The following is a 20568-nucleotide window of genomic DNA, read 5'->3' as shown; positions in this document are numbered from 1 at the left end:
AGTGACTTTAATTTTCACGCAACCAAACAAGTAATTCAGTAACAATGAAAGCCTAGTAGGTGGTTTGACCTCCAGGGTAAGAACCGAATTTGATCCTCAGCACGCACCTCAAACCTTTTATATGTTCTACTTACTTGTTCACTGAATTTGAACTTTACTATTAAATTTTTCGTTCCTAAAATTAAGTTAAAATTTACTTACATACTTAACGACTTAACACGTGGAAATCTAGCTTTAATCAATGACTAATGGCAATGACAAATATGTGATGGCTGTACGGTGATATACTATTGCGTTTTCCCTATGGGGAAGAATAAAAAAAAAAAATTGCAAATATCTGACTGTCATCTGTCAACTAACAGTCAGCTGTCGTTCCTTTTTTTTTAATTTCTTCTACTTTTAAAAATGCTTTTCTTTTTATTTTAAGTCGTTTAAACGTATCAGTTTTGTACCATCGCATTATTTGCAAAAAAATATTTTGTAACGAATACTTTTAAACAAAATATACATCAATATCATTTTATTTATTGTAAATATACTATTGTGGTGGAACTCTACAATATTAGTTGTGAGCTCTTAAATTAGAAAAAATGAGCTTAGAATCAATACGATATGAAAGAGGAAAATTGCAAATTCTGGACCAATTATTACTGCCTCTGCAGACAAGATATGTAAAGGTACAGGGAGTTGAAGATGGCTGGAAAGTAATTAATAAAATGCAGGTATGTCTTAACAGATAATATATATCAATTCCAAATAATAAATTGTAATTTTTGCCTGGACAGTTTAAGAATAAAACAATCTAATCATTAAAGTTCATGTTTATTAAATCTGTGTAAAATATGCATTATTATTAATACCAGCTGTCCAATTACATTACTTATTCAACAAGTTGCCAACTGGGTGCCTTCATACATAACAACACTTTGTAATAATGATAATTATATTGCATCTGTTGTATATAATGTTAGTAACTTAGATTAGATTAGATAAGCTTGTAAGTTGACACTTGACTTCCATTTCATATTAAAAACATTACCATCCTATAGTCAGGTAACAAGGGATTCTTTAGGAGAGGCATTTTACAATATGACTTCCGATTACCTGAAAAACTTTGAATGTATGCGGTAACGTTGGAATCCTTACCTGATCCTTGTTTTTCCTCCATTTTATTGAAAAAAAGTCATTATGGTGGTTATGATGCTATTTTCTAATTTGAAAATTGTTTCAGCGTTCCACAGTTGTGATTGTCTATTATTTTTTTAATGCAAATAACCAGTATTTGTAATAAATAGTATAACTAAAAAAAATTTCACCCCTTTAAAGTTAAATCTCAGAAAGAAAAAGTTACCCCAGTTCTGTGTTATGTCTTGTGTTAATGAGTCTAGCCCTTTTAGAGATTAGCTAAAAACTAAAAACATTCTGTAATTTTTTACTTATTTTCATTTTTATATATCATCAGAAAAGTAAGTAGATAGTTAGGCAGTAGAAAAATAAAATAACAAAACACCTAAATTATACTTTAAAACAAGTGGCAAACTTCCTACTGGAGTAAAGTTAAGATTGTGAACCGTTTCAAATGGCTACTGACAGTTTTAAACTTTAATTGGTTGTGTGGGGTGTCACATACCTGATTATGTTATTCTAATTGTTTTAGGTGAGAGGGGCCCCTGCTATAGCAATTGTTGGATGCTTATCATTGGCAATAGAACTACTTAAAGAAGACTGCTCAGATAAAAAAATTATGAGGCAAGAGGTCAGTTTGATAACTTATTATAATTGCAAATGATAATATTTTATTGCTACAGCAACATTTTACTAATTTATTTAATGTATAAAGAGATAACATTGTTTTCTAATAAAACTTTTTAAGTGTAAATTCAAAATGTAAAATAAATTGTTTACAACCTGCAAGAATAGATTTATAAAACTATTCTTTAATGGCTTGGGTTAAACTTGAACACATATATAATAAAAAGGTTCTTTAAAAGTGGTTATTACACTGCTTCATCCATCTGATAAGTAAATTTGTCCCATACAAACTCATTATGCCTATAATGGAATGTTAAATACTTAACAATACAATACAATGTGGAATGTTAGTACTTTAATAACTTAATCAGTTATTCCATTGAAATGTCATAACATATTTATTTCATAATATAAAAACAGAGATGCCATTCTATTGTATACATTTACCCCTTACTAGTTAATGCACCCAATACCTTCTTCCTTTGAATGCCAAAGTCCTGATGATAGATAGAGAGAAAACATTGTATAACTAATCACCATACAACTTTTATTAGTAAGGCCCTTAATATGAAATCCTATAAGGGCTCTAACCAGATTTATCAAAAGTGAAATATCCCTTTATTCCTACTTCAAGAATTGGGAAATGGAAATGTATGGAAATCTCATTAGTATTTTCAGAGATAAGCAGATTTAGATAAAAAAATTAACACTTCAGTTTTATTATAGCTAGTACTATAATAAAACCCTGCTTCTTTCACACTGCAATGTTGATAAGTTATGGCCCATACATAATCTTAAAATATGACCCACCATTTTGACTTAAGTATATAACTTACCATGGGATATGATTAGTAAAGTGAAAGCCTGTATTATGAACAACAATATACTACCTATTTGATAAATATTAACATTATAATATGTAATCTTAGTGATTAAAACTCTTAGTGTGCTTAGGAGTTAGGTGTTATAACACTATCACATGATAGAATATGTAAATCAGTAGAGATAGTTACATAATATTTATTTGTATGTTTTTATTGATTATATTTTACTATCACAATTCACTATCATGTGATAAAAATCTAAGAAGCATCTTCTAGAAAATGCCTATTTACTCTTTTTTTTAATGGTACCTTAGCCCGGTTGAAACGCAACTCGGAAGGGTGTTCCGAACCCTACAATGTCTGTCCGAACCCTTCTTATACACATAAGAAGATGCAAATCGCTTTGGAGACTTTTGGGACATTGACAACATAGGAAGTGGAAGTGTCCTGCAGCATTGACTTCCAGTGGCCAATTTTGGAAATTATTCATTTCTAAATTGGCTTTGGTGTAGTCTGGGAACCTTTGGTCGTGGCTGGTTACTAACCTTCCTACAGAGCCAAGCGAAACGAATCCGTAACAAAATTAGTATTATTTGTTGGCCGACTGTTGCAGTGGGCAGCGACCCTGCTAACTGAGTCCAATGCTGTAGGTTCGATACCCACAACTGGAAAATGGTTGGGTGATGAACATGAATGTTTTCAGTGTTTTCAGTAATCACAAAAATATTCATCAGTCATCTTAGTACTCATAACACAAGCTACGTTTACTTTGGAGCTGGATGGCGATGTGTGTATTGTCGTAGTATATTTACTTATTTGTATTATTCAAAAAAACATTCATCAGTCATCTTAGTACCCATAACACAAGCTACGATTACTTTGGGGCTAGATGGCGATGTGTATATTGTCGTAGTATATTTATTTATTTAATGTACGAGAAACTCGTTAGGTTTATTAAAATTACATGCCTTGCAAATATTAAAATAGATAATCCCATTAATCTCAGATCGAAGGCAAATTAAACTATCTGGTGTCGGCGCGGCCAACAGCTGTAAATATAAAATTAGCGGCTGACGATCTTATTAATTTGGCAAATAGTTTGAGCGCCGATGAGGATGTCACAGCTAATGATTTTAAAGAGAGGTATGTGATGTCACTTTATATAATTGCTCATTATAACTCGCTTGGCCCCCGACTTCGCTCGCTTGTTCTTACTTACCTTCTTTTTTATGTTAATTATTGACGGACCCACCTGTTGGATAGTGGTGATGATGATGGAATGGACCACTGCCTATAAACAAAGCAACAACTGGCAGGTCATGGAAGGAACCCGTCCTACATAGTGCCCCCGTATGTCCATCAATATGAAGCGTACTTTTTAAGCCTCGCAGAAAATATAATGTCAGTTGTACATCCCCAGACGAGCAAAAAGCTCTATTACTGCTCGAACTCTTCATTATCTTCATTATCATATCAACTTATTAGCGGCCCACAACAGCCACGAGTCTCCTCCCACAATGAAAAGGGTTTAGGCCGTAGTCCACCACGCTAGCCCAGTGCGGATTGGTGGACTTCACACGCCCTTCAAAACGTTATGGAGAACTCTTAGGCATTAATTCATAGGAAAGTGTTATTTTAATTGCTTTCAAAGCCCGTAACTTACAAAAGTTAGACGTGCTGGGATTCGAACTGGGCCCCCGAAAATGAAGCCGAAGTCCAAACCACTGGGCTATCACCGCTTGGCCTTTGCCGCACCGCAAGCTCTTCGCACAAACTCATTTAATCTATCCTGCTAATCCTTCGTGTCATTCCAATATCTTGATACCAAATTTCATAAAAATTAATATGGGTATATGAACTTAGATCTTTAGAATCGCGTTTTTAGACAGCATAAGTAAACTGTTTTTCCGTTGTGTCATGGATTTCCGTAGTGTTTTTTATATACATCATGATTGCTCTACAGACTTGGGTGGGTCTTAGCTTTACTCCATCGGCGTCGGTGAGAAGCAGATTTTTTTCCGAAACCCTCAGGTCTCTCTCTACTCCATTACTTCACTGACTCCTGGGTCGACCTCTGCCTCTACCCCCCCTCTAACATGAAAACCATCAACCTCTGGACGCTTGGGGCTCTCGTGCCTTCCATGCGTGGCACATGTCCCATGGCATTCTTAACAGTTTACACAGCCTCTTTAAAAAGTATTTTACATGCAATTACGTTATTTTTAGGTTTATTATTAGCATAGAGAAAATGCTCATAAAGGATATAGAAGACAACAAGGCGATAGGCAAATTCGGCTGCGAGGCTATTCTGAACAGTTTGGAGGTGGACAGCCACGTGCGGGTTTTGACACACTGCAATACCGGATCACTAGCTACAGCGGGCTATGGCACTGCTTTGGGCGTGATACGGTCACTGCATGCCGCTAAACGATTAGGTATGAAACATCTTTCTATGATATTATGTGGAAAGATTTTTTTGTTTGTTTGTTTGTACCTCTAGGCTCAGTAACTACGGACGGATTTAAACCATTTCGAGGCGCAAAGAAAGCTCAACAATTACGAAGTAACACAGGCTATAATATATTTTAAAAAAAAATGGAAATCAATAAGAAACTTGCAATAATGTAACCCAAAGTAGGAAATATTTGCTATAAAATTCATTACTTGGCGTGCGCTGAGAAAAGCATTGATTATGCATAAAAATATGTACTGTTTTATTAAAATACTTATTATTTTAATAAAGTATACCTACAAAAGGGTATATAAGTAGGGTAAATAAGTATTACCTACAAAAGGGTCCGCGAAAACCCTTTATCTAGGTATCATAGTTAAGTCACAATAGCAGCTTTTATGTTCTAAAACTGTATTAAATCGTCGGTAGGAACGAAAGTTGGTTACATTGGTTGGTCACAGTATGCAAGACATTTAATTAATAAGTTATCGCGAGTTTATAAAATAAAAGAGGTCTACACTTAAACAAAACAGTTATTTTTAGAAATACATTACATTCTTTTCATTCTTAGGTATAGATTATTATTTTATCTGAATTTTTTTGTGTTTTTTGCTAAATCTTAACTAAAAATGTTAATACTATGCTGGTGTCTCATGCCTATTTCGTCTTGGTACAGAGTTCTTTGTATGCAAGTCCAAATCAACTTTTTTTTTCCAGAGCATGTGTACTGCACTGAAACCCGGCCTTACAATCAAGGGGCGAGGCTCACGGCATACGAGTTGGTCCACGAGAAGATACCCGCCACTCTCATAGTAGACAGCATGGTGTCAGCGTTGATGCACGCGAGGAATATTACTGCCGTGGTGGTCGGAGCTGACAGGGTAAGAATCATCAACTGCAGTCTGTTTAAATGTATATTATAAGCATTTATGTATATTGTTCATAAAAATATTCATGAGGCATCTTATTTATTTATTTAAACTCTTTATTTGTACACCACTACACAATTAGGAAAATAAAGGACGAATAGAGAGAAACACAAAACACTCGAGTAAAATACAAAAGGCGGCCTTATCGCTTAAAAGCGATCTCTGCCAGGCAACTCTATCTTAGAACCTACAACACATCTACGCTTGCTTTGGGGCTAGATAGCGACGTGTGTATTGCCGTAGTATATCTATTTATTTATTTATTTATTGACGTCCAACTGCTGCGAACAAGTCTCCTCTCGCGACGGTTTTGGAGGATAGACCCAACACGCTGCACCAATGCAGGTTAGTGGACTTTTACGAGGTATCACGAGTTAGTGATAATAACCGAACGTGACAATTAAACTTGCTCTCCGAGGCACGAGGGTTGACACTGCCAATTACCAAACTGCGGACTGGTACTGAAAATTCTTTAACAGAAAACCATAAATAAAAACAATAACAGCTTTTTTTCCCGCCCTGGGATTCGAGCTCAAGATCTCGTGATCCGTAGTTGAACATGCTATAGTGGTTTCCAACAAAAGAAGATTGGAAATACTTAGATACTAATAATAAAGCTAAATATTTTTTTGCTTGTACACGCTAATTTCTGAAACATGTTGTTGGATTTGAAAATGTATTTGCATTTGAGAGCCTCATTCTTGATTAAAGTTATGGGTTTTTTCACATTACAGAATAAAAACTCCACAAGAAGAAAAAAACAAAGATAAAAAAAAACGTGTTAAATGTTCATAGCTTACACCTTTGTTAGGTATTCATATATAACGGTTAAAGGCGTTGCTGCTAATACAAAAAATGGTGCATTGGTCAGCTCTTATAATGAAAACATTGATTGGTAGACTTAACACGCCGTTGAAAACATTATGGGGAACTCTCAGGCATGCAGGTTTCCTCACGATATTTTCCTTCACCGTTAAAGCAAGTTGAATGGATCATTTAATAATTAAAATATTTATTTTATAAATATAACCTAAAATAGACTATGTAAAACTAAATAAAATCTAAAACTTCTTCGAAACCACCGCAGCGAGGCACAGTTTCTAAGATGCTGGCAGCATTGCCAAGTTAACTGCCCGCTCTAGGATCACCGGTAGACTCGACTTTTAATCTTAAAGCAAGTGATATTTAAATTGCTTAAATTAAAAACGCGCATAACTCCGATAAGTCAGTGGTGCGTGCCGGGGCTCGAACACGGTCTCCGCGAAAGCTTTTTTTCAGCCGATCATACCTTACCTAGGTATAAACAAACAGTTTTTTTGATTCAAGGTAGCAGCGAACGGTGACACTGCTAACAAAATTGGCACATACCAAATAGCGATAGTGGCGAAACATCACAACGTGCCCTTTTACGTGGCGGCCCCGCTCACCTCCATAGATATGGCGCTCAGGTCAGGCGACAGCATTAAGATTGAGGAGCGGCCTGACAGGGAAATGACGCACATTGGCGAACATAGGATTGCTGCACCTGGTTGGTATATTTCTCATTATTTCAGCCACCATCCTCCTTTAGTTAACCCTTCTACGTGGCGGCTTCGGTCCTCTCCATAGACATGGCTCTCAGGTGCGGCGACAGCATTAAGGTAAAAGAGCTGTCTGAAAGACACAGGACGTACATCGGCGAAGACCAGGATTACTGCACTTGGTATATTTTTCATTATTTCAGCCAAGTACTACTTTAGTTTACCCTTCTAAGTAGCGGCTTCGCTCCACGCCATAGACATGGCGCTCAGGTGCGGCGACAGCATTAGGATGGAAGAGCGGTCTCACAGAGAAAGGACGTACATCGGCGAAGACCAGGATTGCTGTACTTGGTATATTTTTCATTATTTCAGCCAAGTACTACTTTAGTTTACCCTTCTACGTAGCGGCTTCGGTCCTCTCCTTAGACATGGCGCTCAGGTGCGGTGACAACATTAAGATGGAAGAGCGGTCTCACAGAGAAAGGACGTACATCGGCAAAGACCAGGAATGCTGCACTTGGTATATTTATTATTATTTCAGCCAAGTACTACTTTAGATTACCCTTGTACGTGGCGGCTTCGGTCCTCTCCATAGACATGGCGTTCAGGTGCGGTGGCAACATTAAGATGGCAGAGCGGGCTCACAGAGAAAGGACGTACATTGGCAAAGACCAGGAATGCTGCACTATATATATCATTATTTCAGCCCCTATCCTTCTGTAGTTTACCTATCTACGTGACGGCTCCGGTCCTCCACATAGACATGGCGGTTAGCTCCAGAGAAAGGATCAAGATAGAGGAGCCGTTTGACAGGGAAATAACACATTGGCGAACACATGATTGCCGCACTGGGATGGAACTCGGTCTTCCCGAAAGGGAGGCTGAAGTCCTAACTACTAGGCTACTATAGCTCATGTATCACTTTTAAATTGTCGCAGTGGGCAGTGACCCTTTCCGTGTCCTTCTGAGTCCAAGGCCACGGGGTCGATTCGCACAACTGGAATATGTTTGTGTGATGAATTTGAATGTGGGAGTTTTCTGTCTTAACATGCATATTATAAGTATTTATGTATATTATTCATAAAATATGCATCAGTCCCATAACACAAGCTACGCTTTCTTCGGGGCTAGATGACGATGTGTGGATTGTATTTATTAATTTAGTAAACGTCTCATCAGCCTCACTAGTTTAAATCAACATCATCGTCGTCATCTCCACCGTCACCGGTATTCTAAAAGATAGCATCGAAGATAAAGCATATATTAATTAAATTCCACTCTCGCCTTTCACCTTTTAAACGCGAGGCATCGACACAGTCGCTACGTTGTTGAAATCCAATCGACATTTCAGAGCGCTACCCTACTTTCTTACCCACCGCAAAAATCTTGAATGTCCTTCCGGCTTCCAACTTCTGTGTTACCTACAATATCGGTTCTATTAAAACAATACTCCACGCTATAAGACCATCGTCATCGTATACAAAATTTTAGATATATATAATGTTATTTATTTTTCAGGCATAAACTGTTGGAACCCATCATTCGATGTTACACCGGCGTCCTTGATAACAGGTATCATAACGGAAAAGGGTGTTTTTGCACCCAACAAATTGTACGAAGAAGTTCCTAAATAACATTATCAAATAATTAATAACATTCGTTTTATTGTTGTAATAATCAAATGTTTTGATATAATCAATAGTTCCTAGTGTTTAAAGTAAAGGCAGTAGCGTACGTAAAGGGATAAAACACAAGACATATCTTCTATTAGTTATTTATTATACAAGTCCGCCAGTTTGATGTGTACCTTTCTCTATGTATTCAATACATTAATGCGTATAATGTTAGGTATGTATTAAATACATTTGTAAGTAATAAACAAAAGCTATTAAACTATTATATCAGTAATTCGGAAAAATTAAAATGTCACGTTTTTGTACGGAGACCGCCTAAAAATGAATATCCCGGTATTTGAGCGAACTGTTGATTGGTTCCCAGTATTATAACTAGATGGCACCCTTTTGGTATCATACAAATCGCAGCTAACTTTCTCGCGGCCAAATATGTAAAAGTAGGTAAAAAATCATAACTAACTACCCCTAAGTACCCCGTGCGGCGTTATTAGATTGTACAGTGTGTGAGTCTATTTAAAAAAAATTATGGTAATTTAATGAAAGATCTAAACCCGGCCTAACTTAGCTATGGCTGTCTGATATTGAGACCCGTTCTTGAACGAACTTTAGAATATAAAGTATATACTTAGAGAAATAAAACATTATGTCAAAGTATTTTGTCAATTCTTTGATGTATTTATATAAGGTTAAATACTATTCTTACTGCAGCTGTATTCATAATATAGGAGAATGGTTCTTTTCCTGATAAAAGTTGTCTTATAACATACGCAGTGACAACCATAACACCAGCTGTATTTACATTTACTGTGTTTCAAATGGCGTCAAGGATTATGCCAAAGTCGTTTATGATATTAAAACACAAATTCATGCAACCATTTATACAAACACACAAACATACATACATACATAGGTGTGGGTTTTAAACCCACGCCCACGTAAATGGACCACAGTCATAGCCCGTTGAGTCTGAGAAAAAACCCCATTACGTACGGCACATCCTTAAATTGTTATGAATGTATCCTAAAACGAATAAGGTTTTAGTTTCCTGTATTTAAATAATTACCAGCTGAAGATAATCATATTCTTGAATTATATTATATGGAAATGCCATTTATTAAATTTATAAGTTGAATATTTGTATAACTAAATATAATAAAAAATTGCCTATATTTTGTAACAATATGTTGTAGCTAATATTATACGATATACCTTATTATATTATATATAATTTAAGCTTTATATAAATCAATGCTGCTCATTGTTAGATAGGGCGTTTAACGATAAAAACTTGTTACATTAAATAAATATTTTTGCTACAAAAATGTGTGCTTCTGGTTAGTAACGATATGCATTTGCATAGTTTAATCTATTATACTAATAAGTATAAACGATGAGTCGAGTGTGAAGAAAAAATAAGTTGTAATAACTTATTTTGAAGAAAAAATAAGTTTTAATAACTTATTTTTTCCAAATGCTAAATCATTACATTCATGTTATAGATTGTTTTTTTTTAACATTACTGTCAGAAGTACAAACAGATAAGTATGTATGTACACTTTTTTAATTGACAATCAGTTGAAAGATGCACGTTACATAAACGTTAGCGACAACGTTCTCGCCTTATAGTATGTGTCGATGCAGGCCTTCGCTATATCGACTCCGGTTTAACTCACAACTTCGGGCGACTAGTCGACCACATGACTTCAACGAGTAGGCAACTCGGCATCACCCAGTCTACAGCTCAGTATCGACTGTACAACAAGGAGATAGCAACGCGTCGTCGACGAGCGGCAAGCGGGTTGTAGGAAGTTGAAGTCTTGTTAGAACTTTATGCTGCACGACATTACCATGCTCTTAATTATGGAGTTGGTGTCGAACTGTCGAGTCGATATGGTACGCTAAGGTCTAGCGTCTGTTGTCGGAACGGATTTGTAATAATAACGACTTGGGCCTAGGAGACACTGCACGTCTATTTTGCGCCCTGCCGCGCAGACGTGTTCGTCCTGTGTCCTGGATAAACTGCGTGTCTAACAAAGTTTTCGTATCCTCTTTGTGTATGATGAAATATTTATCGTCCGTTCATCTTAATCCGACGCGTGAACTGATTGGCAATAAAGTGCTGCATGTTTCTTTTGTTTCGATTTATTATTTACGTGAGAAACAAATAACATGTAACGACTTCTTATATAGGGCACTGATCACTTGCAGCATTAAAAAACCTTAAACAGATCCCGATGTCAAGTCTAACCACATCGTACCTAATTCATTTTACACGCTTCCGACTTACGATTGCTTTTACAAATCTACTAGGGAAATTAGGGACTATATCCCTCATATAAACTTAAAACTTATTGAATGTAAGCTTACAAAGGTTACGGAAGCTAGATAATGATTCTGTTCTGTTTTTGTTAAATATAGTTTAAAATTAAGCAAAGCATGAAGTTTTACGCATAAATCTATGATTAATATTTATTATTTCGTCAAGATAAGCGGGACAAATAATCTTGAAACAGTATAGGAGTATCGTCCCAATAAACTTTTTCGAGATGGTGCTATCTTTACGTTGCACGTAGCGTGTAGTGTTTATGTACTCTTTGTAAAAAGGTGCAGTCTAATGGGGCCTTTCTCCAAACCATAAACTAAAGAAATCAAAATGGCTGCCCCTCTGAGTGTCCAACAAAATCTGACAATCTATTTGTCAAATGGCAACATCAATAAAATTCCAATATGTCAGTCGACCTGTCGGAAAGTACAGAAAATGCCTTTGCAGTCATTGTGTATAGAAATATAAGTTATAAATATGTGAATATTAGTTAAAGATGGATCAATAATGCAAAAGTGGAATTGTTTTTATTTGTATTTTTTATTAGAACTCAAAAAGTTGCGTTCCCCCAGTTGATTAAGTTAAACAGGACGAAAATAATTTGTTATTTATTTATTGTTTCGACTGAAGCTAAACCGTGGCTGCATCAGTAATCGGTGGTGTTGTGAGGCGTGTTTGTACAGTTTTTTATTTATTAAATTTAAGATTTGTTGTAATGTAAATAAAAAATATTGTTTGCACGCGCATGCGTTTCCATCGAAAACAGACAAAGGTTTTGTGTGGTTCGAAAATCAGCTGTGTATGCGATGGCTTAGTGATACCAAAAGTGTGTGTTTATAAGCGACAATGTTCAGTGAAATTGGATACATTATTCTGTTGCTCCTCGCCTTTCCATACATTGAAAGTGGTAAGTGTTTTTTGGTAGCTATGCTTTCCTAACATAGTACTTTATTTTTAAAACAATAAACCAACAAAATAAACGTATATTTTAACAGAGTAATAATAATTGATGTGACAGTATAAAGTAATAAGAGGATCACTTGAGTACAGTAAAGCATTTCAAAATTTGATTGAAGGATATTTTAAGTGATATATTCTTTGATAAATTTGAGTAATGAAAATAACTCATTGTTAGTTGTTTATCATTGTTAGTTGTATACTTCCTTATTTAAACATTTGGATATACAGTATTAGTCGGTATTACTGTTTCATTATTTGGTTTATACAAACATATTAAATATTAAAACAAACATTAAAAAAGTATAATGATATAAAAGAAAATACATAAACATTATATACAATATTTATTAATTAATGAGAAATTTAATCTTGTATTACATGAAGAAATATTTGCATAAATGTTATCAACATAATAGAATACAAAACACTTTTCTTATGCAGTGTCATTGTTAGTATAAGCAAAGAAAATAATAGAATTTTATTGCTCACTGTTTGCATATGAAGGCAGTTGACAAGGTCCAGAAAAGCATTCTAAACAGTATATCCACAGTTGGGTGTACAATAAAATTCCTAAAAAAGACTAAAAATCAAATTATTATCACAATGAGAGAATATGTAGATACCCACTGAGAGGGTTGCTGGTTTTAATAATGGGTAATAATCATTATTAACTTTATTTATTTTTATGCTACTTCTTTGTGAAGAAATTTTCCTTAGTGCAGGGATCATATCTGTAGAAAAACTTTGGTATTAACATGTAATTCGTACACACACACAATTATTGTAGAAAATTCAGAATCTTATAGTAATCAGTGATCAGGGAAGCTCATCCAGCTATGGGATACCAATTGATTGTATCAGTAGAATATCTTTAAGAATGTAACATAGTTTTTAAAATGCCATATTGCATTACATATGGGAGATAATACATAATACACAAAAATAAGAAAATCTTTACTGTTGGGTACAAAGTCAATCTTATTGCTAAAACAGTCTCTTAAAGACAACATTTGGAAGTATCTTCTTTTTCTTGGGCTTCAAAGAGCCAAATTATAACAGTGTCATCGTAATAATTTGGTTGGAACCATCTATTGTATCTAGGACTGATGATTGATGGAAGGATTTAGCTGATCACAATGAGGGGCCAGTGGCCATAATAATAATAAACATTAAAAAAAAATTATAAAATGTGAATGAATACCAAAAATTACACCACATTTAGTATTATATGTATATATATAAGTATTATAATAAATATCGAAATATATACCATACATATTAAATAAATTGGTATTGATAACAAATGCTTAACAGATTAAATTAAATTTGAGTTTAATAAAAAACAAATACGCTGAGTTAGTCATAGTGTCTCAATTGCCTGTTACACTTGAAATACTGAGTCATAATGTTTTTCAACAACAAATGACCTCCTTCAGATAACTACACATTTTCAAATCATAGTTATTCCTTTGAATTAATATGCTTACCTGATTTGTTTTTCTATATGTTTTGTTATTTTTATCTAAAAACATTTTTTTACTAAGGAAATATGCTTCAAATCTTAAAAGTTTCTGTAGTAATTTATAATGAATAGTTACCTGGAAACATGTTCAAACACCTTGGAGCCTTACTCCTATTGTGTTAAGAATTGTTAAGGGTTGCAAAGATATCCTTATAAAAAATCCTTTAAAACTTACACTTTAAAATATTAATTAATAAAGCAATTGTAATAAGCCCTCTGTCCAGAAAGCATGTGTCTTGACAAAAATTACAGTTACTACCAGTAAGCCCAACTTTGTCATTTTTAGCAAAACTTGCTCAAGATTGCTTTAGTGTTTTCTACTTTAGGAAATTAAAAGGACAGACAAAACTTTTACATAAACAACATATACATTGTTACACAAGTGAATTACCAATAGCATTTTAGTTCTGTTTAAATATGATTTGGATTGCTATTTGGGCACAACTTACCTTTTCCTCATTCATAACCATAGTAATGATAAAAGAGATAGGTATTTTATGTAATTAATACTTTGAATGAAAGAACTGACATAAAGTTAATAAATCATTCATGTTCATTAATCAGACATTTACAACAATATGTAAATGTATAGCATTTATAACAATGTTGTGCTACTTTCACCAGTAATAATACTTAATGATAGCCATGTATAGGGGGTTAAACCAGCTAGTTGTTAATGTCTAGTTATCTTCACTAATAATAAAGCAGAAGTGTTTTTCATAAATACATGCTAATCTCTGGAACTATCAGTTTGATTTGAGAAATCTTTTATAGCATTGACAGCCCAATTCTTGAAAAAGGTGCTAGGCTATTTAATATCAAGCTTTAAACCTTAAGAGTTGAGCATTGGGCCCTGTGATGTGGAGGATTAAAAGAATAAATTTTTGAATAGGACAATTTACTAAAATCAGAAATGAGGACTAAGTAGCTCTGGGGACCTCTAGTTTAGAAGTCACTAAAAGTAAAAAATGTTAGCAATGCAGTTTTCTGCTTATATAATTTTTAGTTTGTATCTGCATAAAAGCCACCTTTTGCCTCTTCACAGTTATAGTATAAAAAGATGTAATTAATACTTGAATGTATGACCTGACATCAAATTATAAATCATTCATATTTAATCATCCACATAATTGTTTGGCAATATGTGTGTATAACACATTCACAACAATTCATGTTGTGCTACTTTCACCCTTACCACAGTTCTGTCAATGTTCAATGAAATGTATTTAGTTATTATTGGCTGTGCAGAACCAGTTTGAAATAACTGATTCATAGCCTAAAGCACGCCTACATTCATAGGCCTTAGTAATGCCAATTATGTTTTGTTGTTAAAGCTGTATCTTACATGATTTATTATTAAAGCAGTTCTGTGATGAACTGTTCTTTATCTTGGAGCAGTGGTTATACAAGGCTGGAAGTGTCATGCCAACTATTTCCAATACATATATTGCATCTATAGTACCTAAACAATACCATTGTTAGAAGTAATAAATAGCAACACTTTCTTGCCTGAAAGTTCTCTAGCTTTTGTGGTCCGCTTTACAGGAGCTTAAGATTGTATAATGTGTCATGATTTTCTAGGGCACAGTGGTTTGAACACACTGCCCTATCAGGCATTTGTGATGGTATAGTCCTTGCAAGTTTTGTGGCATGGGAATAATGGGTTAACAAAATAAGGTTCTGGATCTTAATTAACAAAACACAAAAAGTTCTTAGTGTAGGACAAATTATAATAAGACCTCCTCTTATAATATATACATATATAAGACACAAATGAGAAATAATATTTACCATCCTATGTTTTCAAAGGACAGCTAAAAACAACGATTAACCTAAAAATCAATCAATATTTAGCAGTAAAGCTTGCCCTTATGGTTTTTTTTTTATTTGGAACTATCGGGCCTCTTAATACCAATGCTTGCGTGTTTGTCTTACATATCCATCAAGATATCCTGACCCAATATGAATCACTTAATAAAAAATAACTTTAAATACTTTTTTTGTGAATCACTCGTCAAACCAAACTCGTCTGTCAGATGCCGTGGTAACAAGTGTACACGCCGTTATGTAAATTGTTTAGCTCCAGTCGGACTTCCGATATACAACATAACACTCCTTCAGTCCTCCTTAAGATGCCAATGCTAGACTACGTGGTTGCCTTAAATGCCATTCAAGTAACCCTGACCTAATACAAATTACGTTGTCTAATAAACTTAAAACTGCCATGTTATATGACGACGTACTCTACGTACGTAACGTCGTCCATGATATCGTGATGCTGAGTGTTCGGGCATGTATTGATAAAAATGTATGGCTTCGGTCGCCTTTAGATGCACTTGCTTTCTTGTGTGCCTTACATGGCAGTGAAAAAACCCTGCAAAAGTTAGTTGTTCACATAACTATTAAAAATACTTATTGTGCCCGGAGTTTCACTCGTGTGTATTGTAGAATGTAAGAAGACAATTTAACAATATGAGGCATGTAGTTTTACACAAAACTATAACACAAATAACTAAGTATTCGGTTCAAGAAATGATTTTTAGATCCCTTTGTTTTCCCGAGATATAAAGTATGTATATATACATGCTCGCGTCAGTTTTTTATGTGGCAAAAGTCAAGATTCAATTGGTTTAGCCGTGCAAAAAGCCGTGTTAAAATATATTCAGACATACTTGCGCGTTTGTAGTATTAGTAAGGATAAATATAGGGAAGAGACAAGCGTCAAGAGGAAATATCCACTTGGAACTATTTGCATCCTCCAGATTGCGCTTCATCCATCAACTAGGGGCTTATTATTTGTCCTGCACGGTAACAGCGCTGTGTTCAGATCCTACACCACCGCAAATTCAAACGAAAATAATGATCTTTTTAAGTATACATATATAAGTAACCACTTTATCCCCAGCGTTTTTTGAAGGTTTGATTATGAAGAATTTATTCTCTGATTTACATGACATTGTTAATTGATACCCTAGGTATGAAGGAATTACGAGATAGTAACATTAGTGAGAAACAGTTTTATCTCTAGATGGCGCTCTTTGATTCCATATAAATCGTAGTTAACTTTCACGCGATCGAATGCGTAGGTACACATAGATAGAAACTCTCACTATTCTCAGATCTTAGTCGTTGACACTTTTCTGCCTGCTTAAGTTCTTAAGTAATAATCTTGAATAAAGGGGCTTTCAAATGAAAGTATTTCGAGAGCTAATTCACGAGCTTAAAATATTACTAGTTGTTCCCCGTACAGTTTCACCAGCTTTAACAATGAGTCGTTATGTGATGGTATATATAAATGTGCCATGTACCTATGAGCGAGGCACATATAACGCAAAAAAGAAATACCAAATTGGTCTGGCCGATCAAATCTATGTATGATCATCTCTTCAGCTTTACAAGGTTCAAACTTATGTAATTATTCAAGACTATATAGAAGTATTCTCGAAAGATTAAAAACAGAGGTCAATTCTCAAAAGAGAAAATTTAAATTAAAAATAGGTACCTACCTGTAGTTACATTATTTCTTGCAAATTGTATTTGAAATTAACTGACTTTATAATTTCATACTTAATTATAACTGTGTAATCTTTATCTTTGGTCCAAATAAGGTCGTTGTTTGTGTGGAAATCTCTACAAGAAACCTACGTCCATCGGTTGGGACGAATCATTAATTGTTGGTTTGTCTTATTTTAGAACTTAAACTGTCTGACCCGATGGTCAGGAAGTTTAGCAGTCCTAATTGGTGTAATGTCAATGAGCCGTTGCACTCGTCTAATTAGTGATTGTTATTATGACTAAGAATATGTCATTAAGACCCCGCTTGCGCCAACCAGGGTTAATTTTTTAAATCAAAATTAGCTGCTAATATGGGTTATAATTAATAAAAATTATATTGGATAGAAGCAACTCCACTTTGCGGAAATCCATGATATATTATAAAAATTGAGCTTAATTTGCTATACTCCGCGAAAAGCAGGAGAACCTGTATGGTGTAATTGATAATTTTTTCAATCCTTATACTCCACACCAAACAGATCTTCGGCAATGTACCCTTTACGCACGTTTCGCTCCGGAGAAATCGGAGCATCCTGAGGAGATGTTGACTTTACAATGAATAATTGTTAACAATTACAGATTCTCCTGCTTTTCGCGGAGTATAGCAAATTAAGCTCAATTTTTATAATATATCATGGATTTCCGCAAAGTGGAGTTGCTTGATAATAACAAGCTTATCTTTTTGTGCTAGTGAAATAATAAATATGTATACGTAGCTATAATAATATTAAAATGAGGCAGAGTTTGTACATGTATCTTTAAACTACGAACCCATACTAAACGCTCGCGAAATCGCGAAACACATCTATTAATAGGGTAGGTAGGAACCTTAATTATGTATTAAAGGCACCTTAATTAAATAGGTACTTTATCACAATCATCATGAGCCTATTAACACAGACTCCACTTTAATAGGAGTGATGAGTTCTAGAACATAGACCCACCACGCTGTGCCACCCACATTGCCATCGCAGTGCCATTATTCATTCATTATATGAGACCGCACCGCATTGCATTACTTCAAACTATCTTTCTCGTCTTCTCTCATTCCTCTTTTCTTATTATGATGATCTGAGCAAGCTGGCCACTCTTCTTTCAAGACAAAATACTTGTTTTAAGATATCGGGCGTCTACCTCGTTACTATTTCGTTGGGCCAATGATCTAAGTCTGAGTAACCGGATTAATTCTAAATTAATATTTAATTATTACTTATCTACTTAAAAGTATCCAACGGTATCCAATTAAATATATCGAGTGCATTTAATTGGATACCGTTACCGTCGATATTTCCGTCGAAAATATCGACTAGACTAGCTTCAATTTTTGTCTAAGAATACTCGACTAGTTTCAAACCCATTCGGGGTTCTTAATCATGAGCTTTTTCGGCAAAGTTCAGCTGTTATCCATACTTCTGTCGAGCTCCCTGGCGCAGCGGTTAGCGCTGTGTCGTAAGTTGGAGGTCCCGGGTTGGATTTTCGGCAGGTTAGATTTGGGAATTTACTGTTCCGAATTTTCTCTGGTCTAGTTTGGTGGGAGTCTTTGGTCGTGGCAAGTTACCACCGACAAAGACATGCCGCTAAGCGATTCCGGTATGATGTCGCTTTAAAATCGATTGGCCCGCTACCATCTTAGACTGCATCATCACTTACCAGGTGAGATTGTAGTCTAATAAAAATAAACTTAATATTATAAATGCGAAAGTGTGTTTTACTTTGTTATTCCTTACTTAACACCCTAACTAAAAAAATAATATACTTGATTTTTGGCATAGAGTTAGTTGAAAGGATGGAGTGTAACATAGGTTACTTTCTATCCCAGGAAAACAAATTATTACCACGGGATTCGTAAAAACCCGTCATAAACACGGACAACAGCTAGTTCTCATAAAAATGTATAATACTCACAAAAGTTCAAACTCTAAAATAACAGGATACTTAAAATGAAATATATGTTCCTGGCAAGTAGGTGCGATAATAGCCGTGGTTAGTTGATAAGGGAACCGCAGAAGTTTTTTTTTTATCGCAAACGGCTCTACCATTGTTAATTGCGAAAAATTACAGCCAGCGCTCTACCCATTTTTATATAGGTCCTAGTATTTCCACAAAGGACGATTAATTAATCCTATGAAAAGAAGAACAGGCGAGGCGCGTCGGGCGTTGTTTAATTAAGCAGGTATCGGTAAAAGCGGGAGGTCGTTATATCGTACACACGGCCACAGAGCGTTGGTTGCAGTCAACTCACTCGACGGTATAAAATCTTTCTTGGAAGCCCACTGGGCCGTGACTAATTTCAACACAGAGTATTAGCCGTCATTCACGATTGTTCAATAGGTTGGTACTTACTGTGACTGGAGCTTTGATATTTTGGCTTCAAAGAGTTTTTTACCCGACTGCAAAAGAAGGAGTGTTATATTTTTCGAGTATATATTATATAATATGTATGTATATATTTTTTGGGCACGCCCTAGAACCTAAACGGCTTGTCGTATTTTTATGTGAGTGGTGTCAATAGATTCGTCTTAGTTGTGAGAGTGACACTGGGTGGATACATCAAAATTTAAAAAAAATCAAATAAATAAAATTGTTATTATTTAGATATATTAAATATACTTAGTAGTTATGAAGTATATTGTACCTTTATTTGACCTATACCACAATTAAATCATCTTACTCACATCCTGGGGTAGCTGGAAGAGATCTCTTATAGAGATAAGCTATCCTTTGTACACTTCATGTATCTTATGTTCACAATCACAATTTATGGTACATAAATAATAAATAAATAAAAAATAATATTTGCGTTTGTGAACACTGTTATCATCTGTATCTACTATTCGGGTGAACTGTAGACATTCTACTAGTAGTACAATCCCCACAAATGTGAAAGTTGCCATCTAAAAGGTGGATAAACCAACTAGTTTTCTGTCGTATTTATATTACTAGGTTTCTCGCGATAATAAGAAGATATGCACCCTAAGTGTAATTCGCATTCACTTAAGTATTTTGCATTACACCCTCAGGCTGATTTGGAAACTGTGTTAAAGTTATAGGTATATCATCAGTACCTCTGGTAAAGTGAAATTATCCAATGCAAACC

The 20568-nt window shown here is 34.9% G+C and overlaps 2 protein-coding genes across 2 annotated transcripts in view; both read left to right on the top strand.

Moving 5' to 3' along the window:
* Window positions 1-383: 383 nt before the first annotated feature.
* LOC120626402 (methylthioribose-1-phosphate isomerase) lies at window positions 384-9376 on the top strand. Its single transcript, XM_039893925.1, has 7 exons — window positions 384-722; window positions 1658-1756; window positions 3583-3719; window positions 4803-5011; window positions 5746-5909; window positions 7284-7485; window positions 8996-9376. The coding sequence occupies exons 1-7, from the start codon at window positions 591-593 to the stop codon at window positions 9109-9111; spliced, it is 1059 nt and encodes a 352-aa protein (XP_039749859.1). The 5' UTR covers window positions 384-590; the 3' UTR covers window positions 9112-9376.
* Window positions 9377-10603: 1227 nt separating this feature from the next.
* The window catches only part of LOC120626562 (disintegrin and metalloproteinase domain-containing protein 10), a 112852-nt gene continuing 102887 nt past the window's right edge, over window positions 10604-20568 (top strand). Inside the window, exon 1 of the mRNA XM_039894115.1 lies at window positions 10604-12341. Coding sequence (XP_039750049.1) covers window positions 12281-12341 — 61 coding nt within the window. The 5' untranslated portion in view covers window positions 10604-12280. The remainder of the gene's footprint in view (window positions 12342-20568) is intronic.

Source organism: Pararge aegeria, chromosome 9 (genome assembly GCF_905163445.1).
Source record: "Pararge aegeria chromosome 9, ilParAegt1.1, whole genome shotgun sequence".
Taxonomy (NCBI): domain Eukaryota; kingdom Metazoa; phylum Arthropoda; class Insecta; order Lepidoptera; family Nymphalidae; genus Pararge; species Pararge aegeria.
This window is presented reverse-complemented; position numbering and strand designations above follow the sequence as displayed.